Source organism: Symphalangus syndactylus, chromosome 14, assembly GCF_028878055.3.
Source record: "Symphalangus syndactylus isolate Jambi chromosome 14, NHGRI_mSymSyn1-v2.1_pri, whole genome shotgun sequence".
Classification (NCBI taxonomy): domain Eukaryota; kingdom Metazoa; phylum Chordata; class Mammalia; order Primates; family Hylobatidae; genus Symphalangus; species Symphalangus syndactylus.
The window spans coordinates 10,221,641-10,236,143 of NC_072436.2; the positions used below are offsets into that span (position 1 = coordinate 10,221,641).

General features: G+C 46.0%; 1 protein-coding gene across 3 annotated transcripts in view; it reads left to right on the forward strand.

The window, feature by feature from the left end:
• Positions 1-1,238: 1,238 nt before the first annotated feature.
• Positions 1,239-14,503, forward strand: part of SRP68 (signal recognition particle 68) — a 39,339-nt gene continuing 26,074 nt past the window's right edge. Inside the window, exons 1-7 of one of the 3 annotated variants that reach the window (XM_055242135.2) lie at positions 1,239-1,656; positions 3,846-3,912; positions 5,812-5,925; positions 8,983-9,178; positions 11,317-11,399; positions 11,671-11,780; positions 14,178-14,260. In XM_055242135.2, the coding sequence (XP_055098110.2) occupies positions 1,317-1,656; positions 3,846-3,912; positions 5,812-5,925; positions 8,983-9,178; positions 11,317-11,399; positions 11,671-11,780; positions 14,178-14,260 (993 nt within the window). In that variant the 5' untranslated portion in view covers positions 1,239-1,316. Of the gene's footprint in view, positions 1,657-3,845; positions 3,913-5,811; positions 5,926-8,982; positions 9,179-11,316; positions 11,400-11,670; positions 11,799-14,177; positions 14,261-14,503 lie in introns of all 3 variants that reach the window. The other 2 variants (XM_055242136.2, XM_055242137.2) reach the window with 2 other exon arrangements.

Genomic DNA, 14,503 nt, shown 5'->3' on the forward strand with positions numbered 1-14,503 from the left:
CACCACTCCTGACTAATTTAATTTTTTTTTTTTTTTTTGTAGAAACAGGGGTCTCACTATGTTGCCCAGGCTGGTCTTGAACTCCTGGCCTCAAGCAATCTTCAGCCTGGCCTCCCAAAGTGCTGTGATTACAGATGTGATCCATCGCACCTGGCCAGACACTTACTTTTTTTTTTTTTTTTTTGAGACAGTCTCACTCCCTTACTCAGGCTGGAGTGCAGTGGCCCGATCTCAGCCCACTGCAACCTCCATCTCCTGAGTTTTAAGCACTCAGCCTCCCGAGTAGCTGGGATTACTGGCGCCCGCCACCACACCGGGCTAATTTTTGTATTTTTGGTAGAGACGGGGTTTCACCACGTTGGCCAGGCTGGTCTGGAACGCCTGACTTCTGAGGCCGGGAGCAGTGGCTCACGCTTGTAATCCCAGCACTTTGGGAGGCTGAGGCAGGCGGATCACCTGAGGTCAGGCGTTCGAGACCAGCCTGGCCAACATGGTGAAACCCTGTCTCCACTAAAAATACAAAAATTAGCGGGACGTGGTGGCAGGCGCCTGTAATCCCAGCTACTTGGGAGGCTGAGGCAGGAGAATGGCTTGAACCCAGGAGGCAGAGGTTGCAGTGAGCCGAGATCGCACCATTGCACTACAGCTTGGGCAACAAGAGCGAAACTCTACCTAGAAAAAAAAAATCCGTCATTTAATCTTCCTAACAACCACTTAAATTGGTTATCCCCATTTCATAGATGAAGGAACAGGTTTACAGGGAGATTAAGTTATTTGCCCAACATCTCCTTGCCGCTAATGACGGAGCGGGGATTGGAATCCCAGGTCTCAGACTCTAGAAGGTGCAAAGCAAAAATTCATATTTTCCCATGTCTCAACACTTCTCCCTCTTTGGACTAATGGCCCCAAAGTGCAGGGGTCCACCGTCCCAAGTGGTCTGAGAAAGTCCCCAATTAGGACACCGTCTGCTGACTTCGCAGCGCTTCCTCCGGCTTGGCTTTCTTATGGTCAGCCTTAGAGGAAAGGGCAGGCAGAGGCGGGTTCCTTAGGGACGGGGTGTTCCGTTCCGGTAGGGAGGATCCCATCTCTTGAGTCCCTGGGGATGCAGACACCCCGAAATCCAGTGTCTTTGGTCTCCTGCTTTCTGCTGGGCAGGACATGAACCAGATCCCCAGTCCAGGATGCAGGACGTGGGGTCCACCTCCGGTTCTCCGCCCTTGGTGGGTGAGAGGTGGGACTACCCCTGAGATCTCAGCAGCTACGGTCTCACTGCGGCCTCAAGTCCCCACCTAGCCAGCCACAATTCCGGACCCGGGATGACCGGATCCCTCGCGCAGGCGCGCTCCAGCACATGGCGCCCTGCTGCAGCAAGGGCCGACGGCGGCGGAGTCCGCCGCTATCCCATCAGCCCGGCCACGCAGGTCCGGCTCTCACCTACCCGGGTCGTCCCGCCTCCCCTATCCCGTCTTGCTCTGCGGCGCAGGGGCAAGATGGCTGCTGAGAAGCAGGTCCCAGGCGGCGGCGGCGGCGGCGGCAGTGGCAGCGGCGGTAGCGGCGGTGGACGTGGTGCCGGAGGGGAAGAAAACAAAGAAAACGAACGCCCTTCGGCCGGATCGAAGGCAAACAAAGAATTTGGGGATAGCCTGAGTTTGGAGAGTATCCTAGAGTAATCGGGCCTAACTCGCAATGATTACGTGTCGAACTGGAGAGCTGGGGGCGGGAGAGGCGGCGGGTCCCGACAAGTCCTGGCAGGAGAGGCCGAGGGTTGCAGTTTCTCTCGCCCTTACTTTTTGGTGCTCAGAATTCCGGGGGGTCTGTCTCTCAACTAATCTTTCCTCGTGTCCCCCTCGCCCTCTTGGCTAGGTCCTTTTCAGTGGCACTGGGATATCAGGCAGGTTTCCCCTGGTGCCCCGCAGTTGTCCAGTTGGAGGGCTTGTGACCAGGTGACACCTTGAGCACCTTGCTTTGGCACCTTGAGCCACTGAACTGGGGAGAGGAAACTGCAGTCTTGACATTTGGCTTAATACTCTTGTCTGACAGTTGTCGTAGACTGAGTAGTAAAACCTACAGCTTGATACTTTGAAAGTGGAGGTAAAGATTGACTCAGGAAAAGCTTGTTGCCCATTTTGATTGTAAGTTACCGTAGTTAATATCGATTGTGTCATTTTTTTTCTGATCGGTCTGTAGGCATTTTATCTTGCTGACGGTCATTCATATAAGCTGGAGGAATCGGTTTCTAGTTTCCATCAGTGTGTATCTCAACCGAGTGCTTGTGGTACTAGTTTGTGACCTTTTGAAATGAATAACAAATGGAGAAAATGTAGGCGAGTTTCTGAAATAACACATTCAATTTGACATCTTAATGTGCTTAAAGTTCTCAGAGGTTTGGAGTTAAATTTTTTGAATTAGTGGTAATGTTCCAAGTAGACGTTAGCAAGCTCTGATTTTACTGAGACCTTTATATCTCTTTGTCCCTTTTTAGTAATTTATTTATTTATTTATCTATTTTATTTGTATTTATTTATTTTTTTTGAGATGGAGTTTTGCTCTTGTTGCCCAGGCTGGAGTGCAATGGCACGTCCTCTGCTCACCGCAACCTCCACCTCCTGGGTTCAAGCAGTTCTCCTGCCTCAGCCTCCCAAGTAGCTGGGATTACAGGCATGCGCCACTATGCCCAGCTAATTTTATATTTTTAGTAGAGACAGGGTTTCTCCATGTTGGTCAGGCTGGTCTTGAACTCCCAACCTCAGGTGATCCGCCCACCTCAGCCTCCCAAAGTGCTGGGATTACAGGCATGAGCCACTGCGCCCGGCCCTTTTTAGTAATTTAAAGAGTCCTTTTAGTGTTCACTATTTTAAAATATGTCTCTAGAGAAGTGTTGAGGAAACATTAAGAGAAAACTATACCTATATAATGAAGGTCATTGGACTTTCTAAAGTTTAGTACATAATCTTAAATATTTTAAGATTATTAAAAGGAGAGTTTGGTCAGTCGTTCTTCTTTTAAAAGAAAAACCTTAATACTTTTATGCAAACTGTGGCCTAGCTTGGTTGACATGTGCTAATCATAGACTCTCTAAGCATCACAGCTGTTAAGGAAAGTTAGATTTGGCAGGTGTTGGAGATTATGCAAATGGAGGGTTAGTAGACGTCATTTATAACCTGAATCTGAATGAATGAATAAAATGTGGGGTCCAGGTGTAAATTGGTGTGAAGCACCTCAATTATAGTCAGCATTTAGAATCCATCGGCTTAATTTAAACTGGGTTTTGGCAGTTTCCAGTGGCCAGTAGTGCTCTCCTTTTTCAGTTTGCAAGTAGTAACAGTTCAGGCAATCAATTTTTCTGTAGGTTAGCTCTGTCCTGTGACAAGATAGATATTGAAAATGGTTACAAAAGATCTCACCAGTGTACTAAATATTTCACAGATTTGGGTGTGTGTGTGTGCGTGTGTGACTGGGTCTCGCTCTGTCACCCAGGCTGGAGTGCAGTGGCACTGTCTTGGCTCATTGCAACCTCTGCCTTCCAAGCAAGCGATTCTCCTGCCCCAGCCTCCCGAGTAGCTGGGATTGCAGGCGCTTGCCACTGCGCCCGGCTAATTTTTTGTGTTTTTAGTAGAGACGGGGTTTCACCATGTTGCCCAGGCTGGTCTTGAACTCCTGACCTCAGGTGATCCACCCGCCTCGGCCTCCCAAAGTGCTGGGATTACAGGCATGAGCCACCGTACCCAGCTATATTTCACAAATATTTAATGTGTTGTGGTTTGACACAGATATAGACTGATGGTACAGGTTTTGATTTGTTTGGATTCTTGCCATCGTAAGATTTTCCTTAATCTTGACTCTAGTTCTTCAGATTATTAAAGAATCCCAGCAGCAGCATGGTTTACGGCATGGAGATTTTCAGAGATACAGGTTAGTATCACATACAAGATGTTTGGAAATCATTGTGGGACTTGCTTTGCTTTTGTTAATATCCTGTTTACTCTGCTATATCAGAAAATATACTAGAAAGTCTAGAGCATTGTTTTTTTTGTTTGTTTGTTTGCCTTGTTTTTTTTTTTTTTGAGACAGAGTCTCGCTCTGTCGCCAGGCTGGAGTGCAGTGGCACAATATTGGCTCACTGCAACCTCCACCTCCCGGGTTCCAGCGATTCTCCTGCCTCAGCCTCCTGAGTAGCTGTTTTTTTTTTTTTTTTTTTCCAGATGGAGTCTCACTCTGTCACCCAGGCTGGAGTGCAGTGGCGCAATCCTGGCTCACTGCAGCCCCTGCCTCCCGGGTTCAGGTGATTCTCCTGCTTCTGCCTCCTGAGTACCTGGGATTACAGGCATGTGCCACCATGCCTGGCTAATTTTTGTATTTTTAGTAGAGATGGGGTTTCGCCATGTTGGCCAGGCTGGTCTCAAACTCCTGACCTCAGGTGATCCACCCGCCTCAGCTTCCCAGAGTGTTGGAATTACAGGCGTGAGCCACTGTGTCTGGCCTATTTCTTTTTTTTTTCTTTTTCTTTTAAATAATCTATACCCTGATAGCTTTGATTGAGATGCTGAAGTAGTATTTATTTTATTTATTTTTGATACGGAGTCTCACTCTGTCGCCCAGGCTGGAGTATGGTGGTGCGATCTCGGCTCACTGCAACCTCCGTCTCCCAGGTTCAAGTGATTCTTCTGCCTCAGCCTCCTGAGTAGCTGGGACTGCAGGCACATGCCACCATGCCCGGCTAATTTTTAGTAGAGACAGGGTTTCACCATGTTGGCCAGGCTGGTCTTGAACTCCTGACCTCAGGTGATCCACCTGCCTTGGCCTCCCAAAGTGCTGGGATTACAGGTGTGAGCCACTGCACCCAGCCCCTCATTCTTTCTAGGCCCCACCATCAGTCCACTGCAGCTAACAAGAGAATGATTGCCCATGTTCATTGAACTTGACCTTTGCCTTGTTTTCTTTTTTTTTTTTTTTGAGACGGAGTCTCGCTCTCTCACCCAGGCTGGAGTGCCGTGGCGCGATCTCGGCTCACTGCTAGCTCCGCCTCCCGGGTTCAAGCCATTCTCCTGCCTCAGCCTCTCCGAGTAGCTGGGACTACAGGCGCCCGCCACCACGCCCGGCTAATTTTTTGTATTTTTAGTAGAGACAGGGTTTCACCGTGGTCTCGATCTCCTGACCTCGTGATCCGCCCGCCTCGGCCTCCCAAAGTGCTGGGATTACAAGCGTGAGCCACCGCGCCCGGCCTGCCTTGTTTTCTTGGTTGCCATTTTCTCTGCATGATTCTCCTCAATTTTAATGTGGGTTTCTTGAACATGGGCACTGTGTCCTCCATCTCTTTGCGTTTCCTATAATACCAATCATATTGCCCTCCATGTTTTAGTTGTTCAGTAAATGTTTAGGGCCAGGCATGGTGGCTCATGCCTGTAATCCCAGCACTTTGGAAGGCTGAGGTGGGCGGATTGCTGGAGTCCAAGGACTTCGAGACCAGCCTGGGTGACATAGTGAACCCTATCTCTACAAAAAGTACAAAAATTAGCCAAGTGTGGTGGTACACCTCTGTGGTCCCATCTACCCAGGAGGCTGAGGTGGGAGGATTGACTGAGCCTGGCTTCAGTGAGCCAAGATCACACCACTGCACTCCAGCCTGGGTGACAGAGCGAGACTCTGTCTCAAAGAAAAGAAAAAAATGTTTGGAAGCTGATATGTGATAATTCTAGTAACCATAAGTATAATACCCCAAACCATTGACCCTTGACCTTGCCTTATTGCAGAATTTATTATTCAAAATACTCTCAGCTTGGCTGAGTGAGTTTTGTTTGTGGTTTCTTACAGGGGCTACTGTTCCCGTAGACAAAGACGTCTTCGAAAAACACTCAACTTCAAGATGGGGAACAGACACAAATTCACAGGGAAGAAAGTGACCGAAGAGCTTCTGACTGATAACAGGTATTGACTGCTCCATGCTAGTTGCAAATTACATCTTGCTAATACATTTATTGAACAATGACATGTGCTAGACTTCATGCCAAACCTTTTAATTATCTCTGGTGACTCTTTGCAGCTCTGTGGGATGGGCATTGTTCACTATTCCTGTGTTCTAAGGCAAGGAAACTGAGGCTTAAAGAGATTCATTAGCTTGTTCAAGAACTGTGTTGGGGCCGGGTGCAGTGGCTCATGCCTATAATCCCAGCACATTGGGAGGCCAAAGCAGGTGGATCACCTGAGGTCAGGAGTTCAAGACCAGCCTGGCCAACATGGCAAAACCCCATCTCTACTAAAAATATAAAAATTAGCCAGGTATGGTGGCAGGCGCCTGTAATCCCAGCTACTCAGGAGGCTGAGGCACAAGAATTACTTAAACCCAGGAGGCAGAGGTTGCAGTGAGCCAAGATCACACCATTGCACTTCAGCCTAGGCAACAAGAGTGACACTCCATCTCAAAAAAAAAAAAAAAAAAGGAGGGGGTGGGATTCACTCTTTCAGCTTTGGAGCCCCCCTTCCTCTGTCTCTGTACAGGGAAGCTTCTTCCTTCTCCCTTCTTGCCTATTAAACTCTGCTTTTTAAAACCAAAAAAAAAAAAAAGTTGGGATGGCAAATATTGAAGTCAGTGATTAGAATCTGATTGATTATTAGGTAAGGTTTCTAGAATATAAATTTCAATGTCTGAAACTAGATGCATATATCAGTATATCTTAATGAAATTGAGGGGTGTGTAATTTTTTTATTTTTTTATTTTTATTTATTGAGACGGAGTCTCACTCTGTTGCCCAGGTTGGAGTGCAGTGGCGTGAGCTCATCTCACTGCAACCGCCGCCTCCTGGGTTCAAGCTTCTCCTGCCTCAGCCTCCCGAGTAGCTGGGATTACAGGCACGTGACACCACGCCCAGCTGAGTTTTGTATTTTTAGTAGAGTCAGGGTTTTACCATGTTGGCCAGGCTGGTCTTGAACTCTTGACCTCAGGTGATCCACCCGCTTCTGCCTCCCAAAGTGCTGGGATTACAGATGTGAGCTACTGCGCCTGGCTGGTGTGTAAATTATTATAGAAGAGTCCTGTATTTCAGTGCTGAATACACCAGTGTTTGGCATTTGCTGAATAATTTTTAGTCTGTCAAGCAACATGTAGTCAAGGCCTCCGGGTCTTCCTCACAGTTATGGGCCAAATTACGCTGCTGCCACCTTTTGTGTAAATGAAGTTTTATTGGAACCCAGCCATGCCCATTCACATAGGTATTGTTTAGAGCTGCATTTGTGCTACATCAGCAGAGTAGTTGTGACACACTAGATATAGAAGGAGAGGAGGCATGGTCCTTGAACCTCATTGACTTTCATCTTGTTGAAAAATGTTGGTCAGTGCAAACCAGGGAATGCTACAGTAAAAGTGCCATGTTGTATATCATTTACTGTTCAGCATTCTGAAGCCTTGGAAAGGAGACTTGAGCTTGAAGGCTTTTGACAGGGAAGTCAGTAAGCCCACATGGAGGAGGCTTGACCTTGAAGGATTTGCGAGAGTGAAGAACATTCTGTGTTGGGGGAAGCAGCATGCCCTGGTATCCGTGCATGCAGTCTAGGAACTGTAAAGCTCTGGACACTTGTTAGCTGCTACTCAGGCAGTGAAAAGGCCGTGAGCTAGGTGTGTACAGTCAGAAAGCTAGAGCCTGGAGACCATAATAGGATGCAGCAGGATGTAGTGATTAAATCTCATGAGAACCAGTTGGGAGAAATCTGGACTCTCCCTTTTTTTTTTTTTTTTTTTTGAGACAGGGTCTCACTGTCACCCAGGCTGGAGTATAGCAGTGGGATCATAGCTTACTGCAGCCTTGAACTCCCCCTGTCTCACCCTCCTGAGTAGCTGGGACTATACACGTGTACCACCATGCCCAGCTAACTTTTTTCTTTTGTAAAGATGGGATCTTGCTGTGCTGACCAGGCTGGTTTCAAACTCCTGGCCTCAAGTGATCCTCCCACCTCGGCCTCCCAGTGTACTGGGATTACAGACATGAGCCACTACACCGAACCTGGACTATCTTATGATAGCAAGATCCTTTACTCTGAAGAGACAAGGTTAAGCTGAAGTTTAAGACAGATTGATCAAGGCAGTAAAGAAAGATTCACCTGTATAATAATAAAGTAGTTGACGAACTTACTGAGCACTTAGTAAGTGCCAGGTTCTGGTCTAAATGTGTTATTTGTATTACTACATGGGAGAGTGGTGTGCAGAAAGGTTAGTACTTTGCCCACAGTCACACAGCTAGTAAGCGGTGGCGCTGGGATTCTATCCCGGGCTCTGGAGCCCTTGTTCGTCACCACTTTAATATACTGCCTCTTTTTTTTTTTTGAGATGGTGTCTTGCCCTGTTGCCCAAACGAGAGTATAGTGGCGTGATCTCAGCTCACTGCAACCTCTGCCTCCTGGATTCAAGAGATACTCCTGCCTCAGCCTCCCAAGTAGCTAGGATTACAGGCGCATACCAACACACCCAGCTAATTTTTGTATTTTTAGTAGAGATGGGGTTTCACCATGTTGGCCAGGCTGATCTCAAACTCCCGACCTCAGGTAATACGCCTGGCTCGGCCTCCCAAAGTGCTGGGATTATAGGTGTGAACCACCGCGCTCAGCCAATATACTGCCTCTTAAGGACTTTTCTAACTGGATTGAGATGAAGGAGGTGTTGATTCAAAGATGAGGCCAGATCGTGTGCCTAGACTGTGTCTGTTTGACAGCATTCGGGAGGGGTAGGTCACGATTCTGGATTTACCGAGTTTGAGGTGGTAGAGGCTTTTCAGTGAGATGTGTCTAGTAGATGATGAGAAACCTGAGATTGAGCCCAGGTTGGGATAGAGATACTGGTTTAGAGTCATGGCTGAGAATATCAGAAGAGTTGTTTTGAGAGTGGCAAAGGAGGGAGAGTATAAAGAAAAGCCGAGAAGCCGAAGATTACGCCTCAGAGAATATCTGGGTCTGTTGATGGCCTTTATTGTCTCCCCACTTCTGTCTCTGGTCTAGATACTTGCTTCTGGTTCTGATGGATGCTGAAAGAGCCTGGAGCTATGCCATGCAGCTGAAACAGGAAGCCAACACTGAACCCCGAAAACGGTTTCACTTGTTATCTCGCCTACGCAAAGCCGTGAAGCATGCAGAGGAACTGGAACGCTTGTGTGAGAGCAATCGCGTGGATGCCAAGACCAAATTAGAGGCTCAGGTTAGTGCCTTAACATTGAGCTTGTTTATTATGGAGATTAAAGACATTTTAAAAACCTACGGTTAAACAGAACAGAGTTTCTTAGTGTTAGAAAGTGATAGGAGAGGAAAAAAACTTTCTGAACTTGCTTTTAAGAGGAGAAGTTAGCATGTTTTGTTTATCAGCTCTTGATTGTTTTATCCTTTTTTTAAAATTGGGCAACACTTCATTCCATAAAATAGTATTCCCAAGCTCTTGGTTTTTTATAACTAGCTGTAACTTTTTTTTTTTTTTTTTGAGACAGAGTCTTGCTTTGTCGCCCAGGCTGGAGTGCAGTGGTGCGATCTCAGCTCACTGCAACGTCAGCCTCTTAGGTTCAAGCAATTCTCCTGCCTCAGCCTCCCGAGTAGCTGGGATTACAGGCACGTGCCACCACACCTGGCTAATTTTTTTTATTTTTAGTAGAGACAGGGTTTCACTGTGTTGGCCAGGCTGGTCTCCAGCTCCTGACCTCGTGATCTGCCCACCTGCCTTGGCCTCCCAAAGTGCTGGGATTGCAAGCATGAGCCACTGCACGTGGCCGACTAGCTGTAACTTTTTAAGAAAGGTCATGTTTTGATACATAGATGAAAGCTTACAATCTTGTACCTGGAAAGTTCACAAAGTAAGAACTTTTTTTGGAAGTGAGTTTTTTAAAAAAGAGATGGTAGATATTGCAAGGTTTTATTCAACTTCCGATGCTTATGTTATAGCTCAGAAAATGGTTGTTAAGTAAAATGAAGAAAACAAATTTCCTTCTTTTGAAGTTCTTTCCTGGGAAGTGAATGAATCATAACAAATTGCCTATGTATCACATTTTATTGGTTAAATACATATTTCTCTTTAAAAATCAACCTGTGATTAATATATCCATATTCTTAGGCCGGGCGTGGTGGCTCACGCCTGTAATCCCAGCACTTTGGGAGGCCAAGGTGGGCAGATCACGAGGTCAGGAGATCGAGACCATCCTAGCTAACACGGTGAAACCCCGTCTTTACTAAAAATACAAAAAAATTAGCTGGGCGTGGTGGCGAGCGCCTGTAGTCCCAGCTACTCAGGAGGCTGAGGCAGGAGAATGGTGTGAACCCAGGAGGCGGAGCTTGCAGTGAGCTGAGATTGTGCCACTGCACTGCAGCCTGGGGGACAGAGCAAGACTCCATCTCAAAAAAAATCTCTCTCTCTCTCTCTCTCTCTGTCTCTCTCTCTCCATATTCTTTGTTTGGGTTTTTTGTTTTTTAGAAAGAGAGTCTCACTCTGTCCCAAGCTGGAGTGCACAGTCATGGCTCGCTGCAGCCATGAACTCCTGGGCTCATGCAGTCCTCCTGCCATGGCCTCCTGAGTAGTTGGGACTAGAGGTGCACACCACCACACCTGGCTAATTTTTTTTTTTTTTTTTTTTTTTCTGAGACAGAGTCTCACTCTGTCGCCCAGGTTGGGATGCAATGGTGCAATCTCAGCCCGTTGCAACCTCTGCCTCCCAGGTTCAAGCGATTCTCCTGCCTCAGCCTCCCGAGTAGCTGGGATTACAGGTGCCTGCTGCCATGTCCAGCTAATTTTTTTGTACTTTTAGTAGAGACAGGTTTTCACTATGTTGGCCAGGTTGGTCTCCAACTCCTGACCTCAGGTGATCCATTCACCTTGGCCTCCCAAAGTGTTGAGATTATGGGCACGAGCCACTGCGCCTGGCAACACCCGGGTAATTTTTTTAAAATTTTTGGTAGAGATGAGGTCTTGCTGTGTTGCCCAGGCTGATCTTGAAGTCTTGAGCTGAAGCAACCCTCCTGTCTCGGCCTCCCAAATTGCTAGGATTACAGGTGTGAGCCCCCACACCCAGCCCATATCCATGTTCTTTTTTTTTTCTTCTTTTTTAAAATTTATTTTTATTTTTAAAGTTTTTCGTAGAGGCAAGGTCTTGCTATATTGCCCTGGCTTGTCTTGAACTGTGGGTTCAAGTGATCCTCCCACCTCGGCCTCCCAAAGTGCTGGGATTACAGGTGTGAGCCACTGCACCTGGCGCATACCCATATTCTTGATATCAAAGTTAGAAGCCAATAAAGGAAGATTGAGTGGGAGCACTGGTTTGCTGTTGAAGCAGTTCCTCCTCTTCCATCTCCTCACAGGCTTACACAGCTTACCTCTCAGGAATGCTACGTTTTGAACATCAAGAATGGAAAGCTGCCATTGAGGCTTTTAACAAATGCAAGTAAGTCCTATAGTCCAAAGGCTGTGGCCAGTTTTAATTATAGATAGTCAAATTTAAGCTGCAGATCAGATAGTGGATTGTTTCTGTGAAAGTGAGGGTGACTTTTCTTTCCTATAGAAATGTTGATGACTCTCTTTCACCCTTAGACATACCAGTTGTGGTAGTTGGTAGGAGAGCTTCAAAAGGCCATAATTTGTTTTTAGTCACTGTGTTCCCCATGAGTTTTTCTTATATACAGCTGATGTAAAACCTGGCTTTTCTTTTCTCGCAGAACTATCTATGAGAAGCTAGCCAGTGCTTTCACAGAGGAGCAGGCTGTGCTGTATAACCAACGTGTGGAAGAGATTTCACCCAACATCCGCTATTGTGCATATAATATTGGTGAGAGCAGGGATCAAGGCATTATACTCAACTTGAACACTGACAGATGGCCTACTGGGAGCTCATTTCAGAGAGCCTAGAGAGTTGATGTAACTTTCTTCTTCCCTTGCCTCCATCATTGCCCTGAGTTTTGGTTGATGGCAAAAGCAGAACTGTTGAAGCCAGCCCTGCCCAAAATTATAGAAGACGGTTCTGCTTCTGTGTCTGTCCTGCTGTGCTGTGTATCCCCGAAGAGCAGTCTTGAGTCTCTGGCTGAGTTCATTTTTTACTGTTTTAGAGCAGTTTTAGGTTCACAGCAAAACTGAGAGGAAGATACAGAGATCCATGTAACCACACCTCCCCACATCCATAGCCTCTCCCATTAGCATCTTCCCCCACCAGAGGGGTGCATTTGTTACAATTGATGACCCTTTATAGACACACCATAATCTCCTAAAGTCCATAGTTTACATCAGGGTTCACGCTTGATATTGCACATTCTATGGGTTTGGACAAATGTTTCATGACGTGTATTTACCGTTATATACCATATGGAGTATTTTCTTTTTTTTTTTTTATTATACTTTTAGGGTACATGTGCACAATGTGCAGGTTTGTTGTGCCATGTTGGTGTGCTGCACCCATTAACCCGTCATTTAGCATTAGGTATATCTCCTAATGCTGTCCCTCCCCCCTCCCCCTACCCCACAACAGTCCCTAGAGTGTGATGTTCCCCTTCCTGTGTCCATGTGTTCTCATTGTTCAATTCCCACCTATGAGTAGAACATGCGGTGTTTGGTTTTTTGTCCTTGCGATAGTTTACTGAGAATGATGGTTTCCAGTTTCAGCCATGTCCCTACAAAGGACATGAACTTATCATTTTTTATGGCTGCATAGTATTCCATGGTGTATATGTGCCACATTTTCTTAATCCAGTCTATCATTGTTGGACATTTGGGTTGGTTCCAAGTCTTTGCTATTGTGAATAGTGCCGCAATAAACATACGTGTGCATGTGTCTTTATAGCAGCATGATTTATAGTCCTTTGGGTGTGTACCCAGTAATGGGATGGCTGGGTCAAATGGTATTTCTAGTTCTAGATCCTTGAGGAATCGCCACACTGACTTCCACAATGGTTGAACTAGTTTACAGTCCCACCAACAGTGTAAAAGTGTTCAGTGCAGTGGCGCAATCTTGGCTCACTGCAAGCTCCGCCTCCTGGGTTCACGCCATTCTCCTGCCTCAGCCTCTCCAAGTAGCTGGGACTACAGGCGCCCGCCACCACGCCCGGCTAATTTTTTTTTGTATTTTTAGTAGAGACGGGGTTTCACCGTGGTCTCGATCTCCTGACCTCATGATCCGCCCGCCTCGGCCTCCCAAAGTGCTGGGATTACAAGCGTGAGCCACCGCGCCCAGCTGTTTCCTGATTTTTTAATGATCGCCATTCTAACTGGTGTGAGATGGTATCTCATTGTGGTTTTGATTTGCATTTCTCTGATGGCCAGTGATGATGAGCATTTTTTCATGTGTTTTCTGGCTGCATAAATGTCTTCTTTTGAGAAGTCTCTGTTCATATCCTTTGCCCACTTTTTGATGGAGTTGTTTTTTTCTTGTAAATTTGTTTGAGTTCATTGTAGATTCTGGATATTAGCCCTTTGTCAGATGAGTAGGTTGCGAAAATTTTCTCCCATTTTGTAGGTTGCCTGTTCACTCTGATGGTAGTTTCTTTTGCTGTGCAGAAGCTCTTTAGTTTAATTAGATCCCAATTGTCAATTTTGGCTTTTGTTGCCATTGCTTTTGGTGTTTTAGACATGAAGTCCTTGCCCATGCCTATGTCCTGAATGGTATTGCCTAGGTTTTCTTCTAGGGTTTTTATGGTTTTAGGTCTAACATGTAAGTCTTTAATCCATCTTGAATTAATTTTTGTATAAGGTGTAAGGAAGGGATCCAGTTTCAGCTTTCTACATATGGCTAGCCAGTTTTCCCAGCACCATTTATTAAATAGGGAATCCTTTTCCCGTTGCTTGTTTTTGTCAGGTTTGTCAAAGGTCAGATAGTTGTAGATATGCGGCATTATTTCTGAGGGCTCTGTTCTGTTCCATTGATCTATGTCTCTGTTTTGGTACCAGTACCATGCTGTTTTGGTTACTGTAGCCTTGTAGTATAGTTTGAAGTCAGGTAGCGTGATGCCTACAGCTTTGTTCTTTTGGCTTAGGATTGACTTTTCATATGGAGTATTTTCATTGCCCCAGTCAATTTCATTCTTTATAAAAGACTTGTCTTCAGAGAACAGATCATACTGCAGATTCATTGAAGTAGCATGTGGAGGGGGAAGAGCTCTTTAAGTCTGAGTTGAATCTAGTGATTCTCAAGAAAACAGACCAGACCCTTGAAGATTTTCCTGTCTTTCTCTCTTAGGTGACCAGTCAGCCATCAATGAACTCATGCAGATGAGATTGAGGTCTGGGGGCACTGAGGGTCTCTTGGCTGAAAAATTGGAGGTAATCTAGTGTGTACATTTTTGTGAAAAGTCTTTGGACAAAATCCAGAAGGAGTAATTCATAATCCCCTAGGGATATTTGATATTAATATATGGATATTTAAATCTGTATTAACAAATATCTACATTTGCTAAAAGTTTGAACAAAAAACTTCTTTCTTTTTTTTTTGAGATGGAGTCTCGTGTCTTGCTCTGTCACCCAGGCTAGAGTGTGGTGGCGTGATCTCAGCTCACTGCAAGCTCC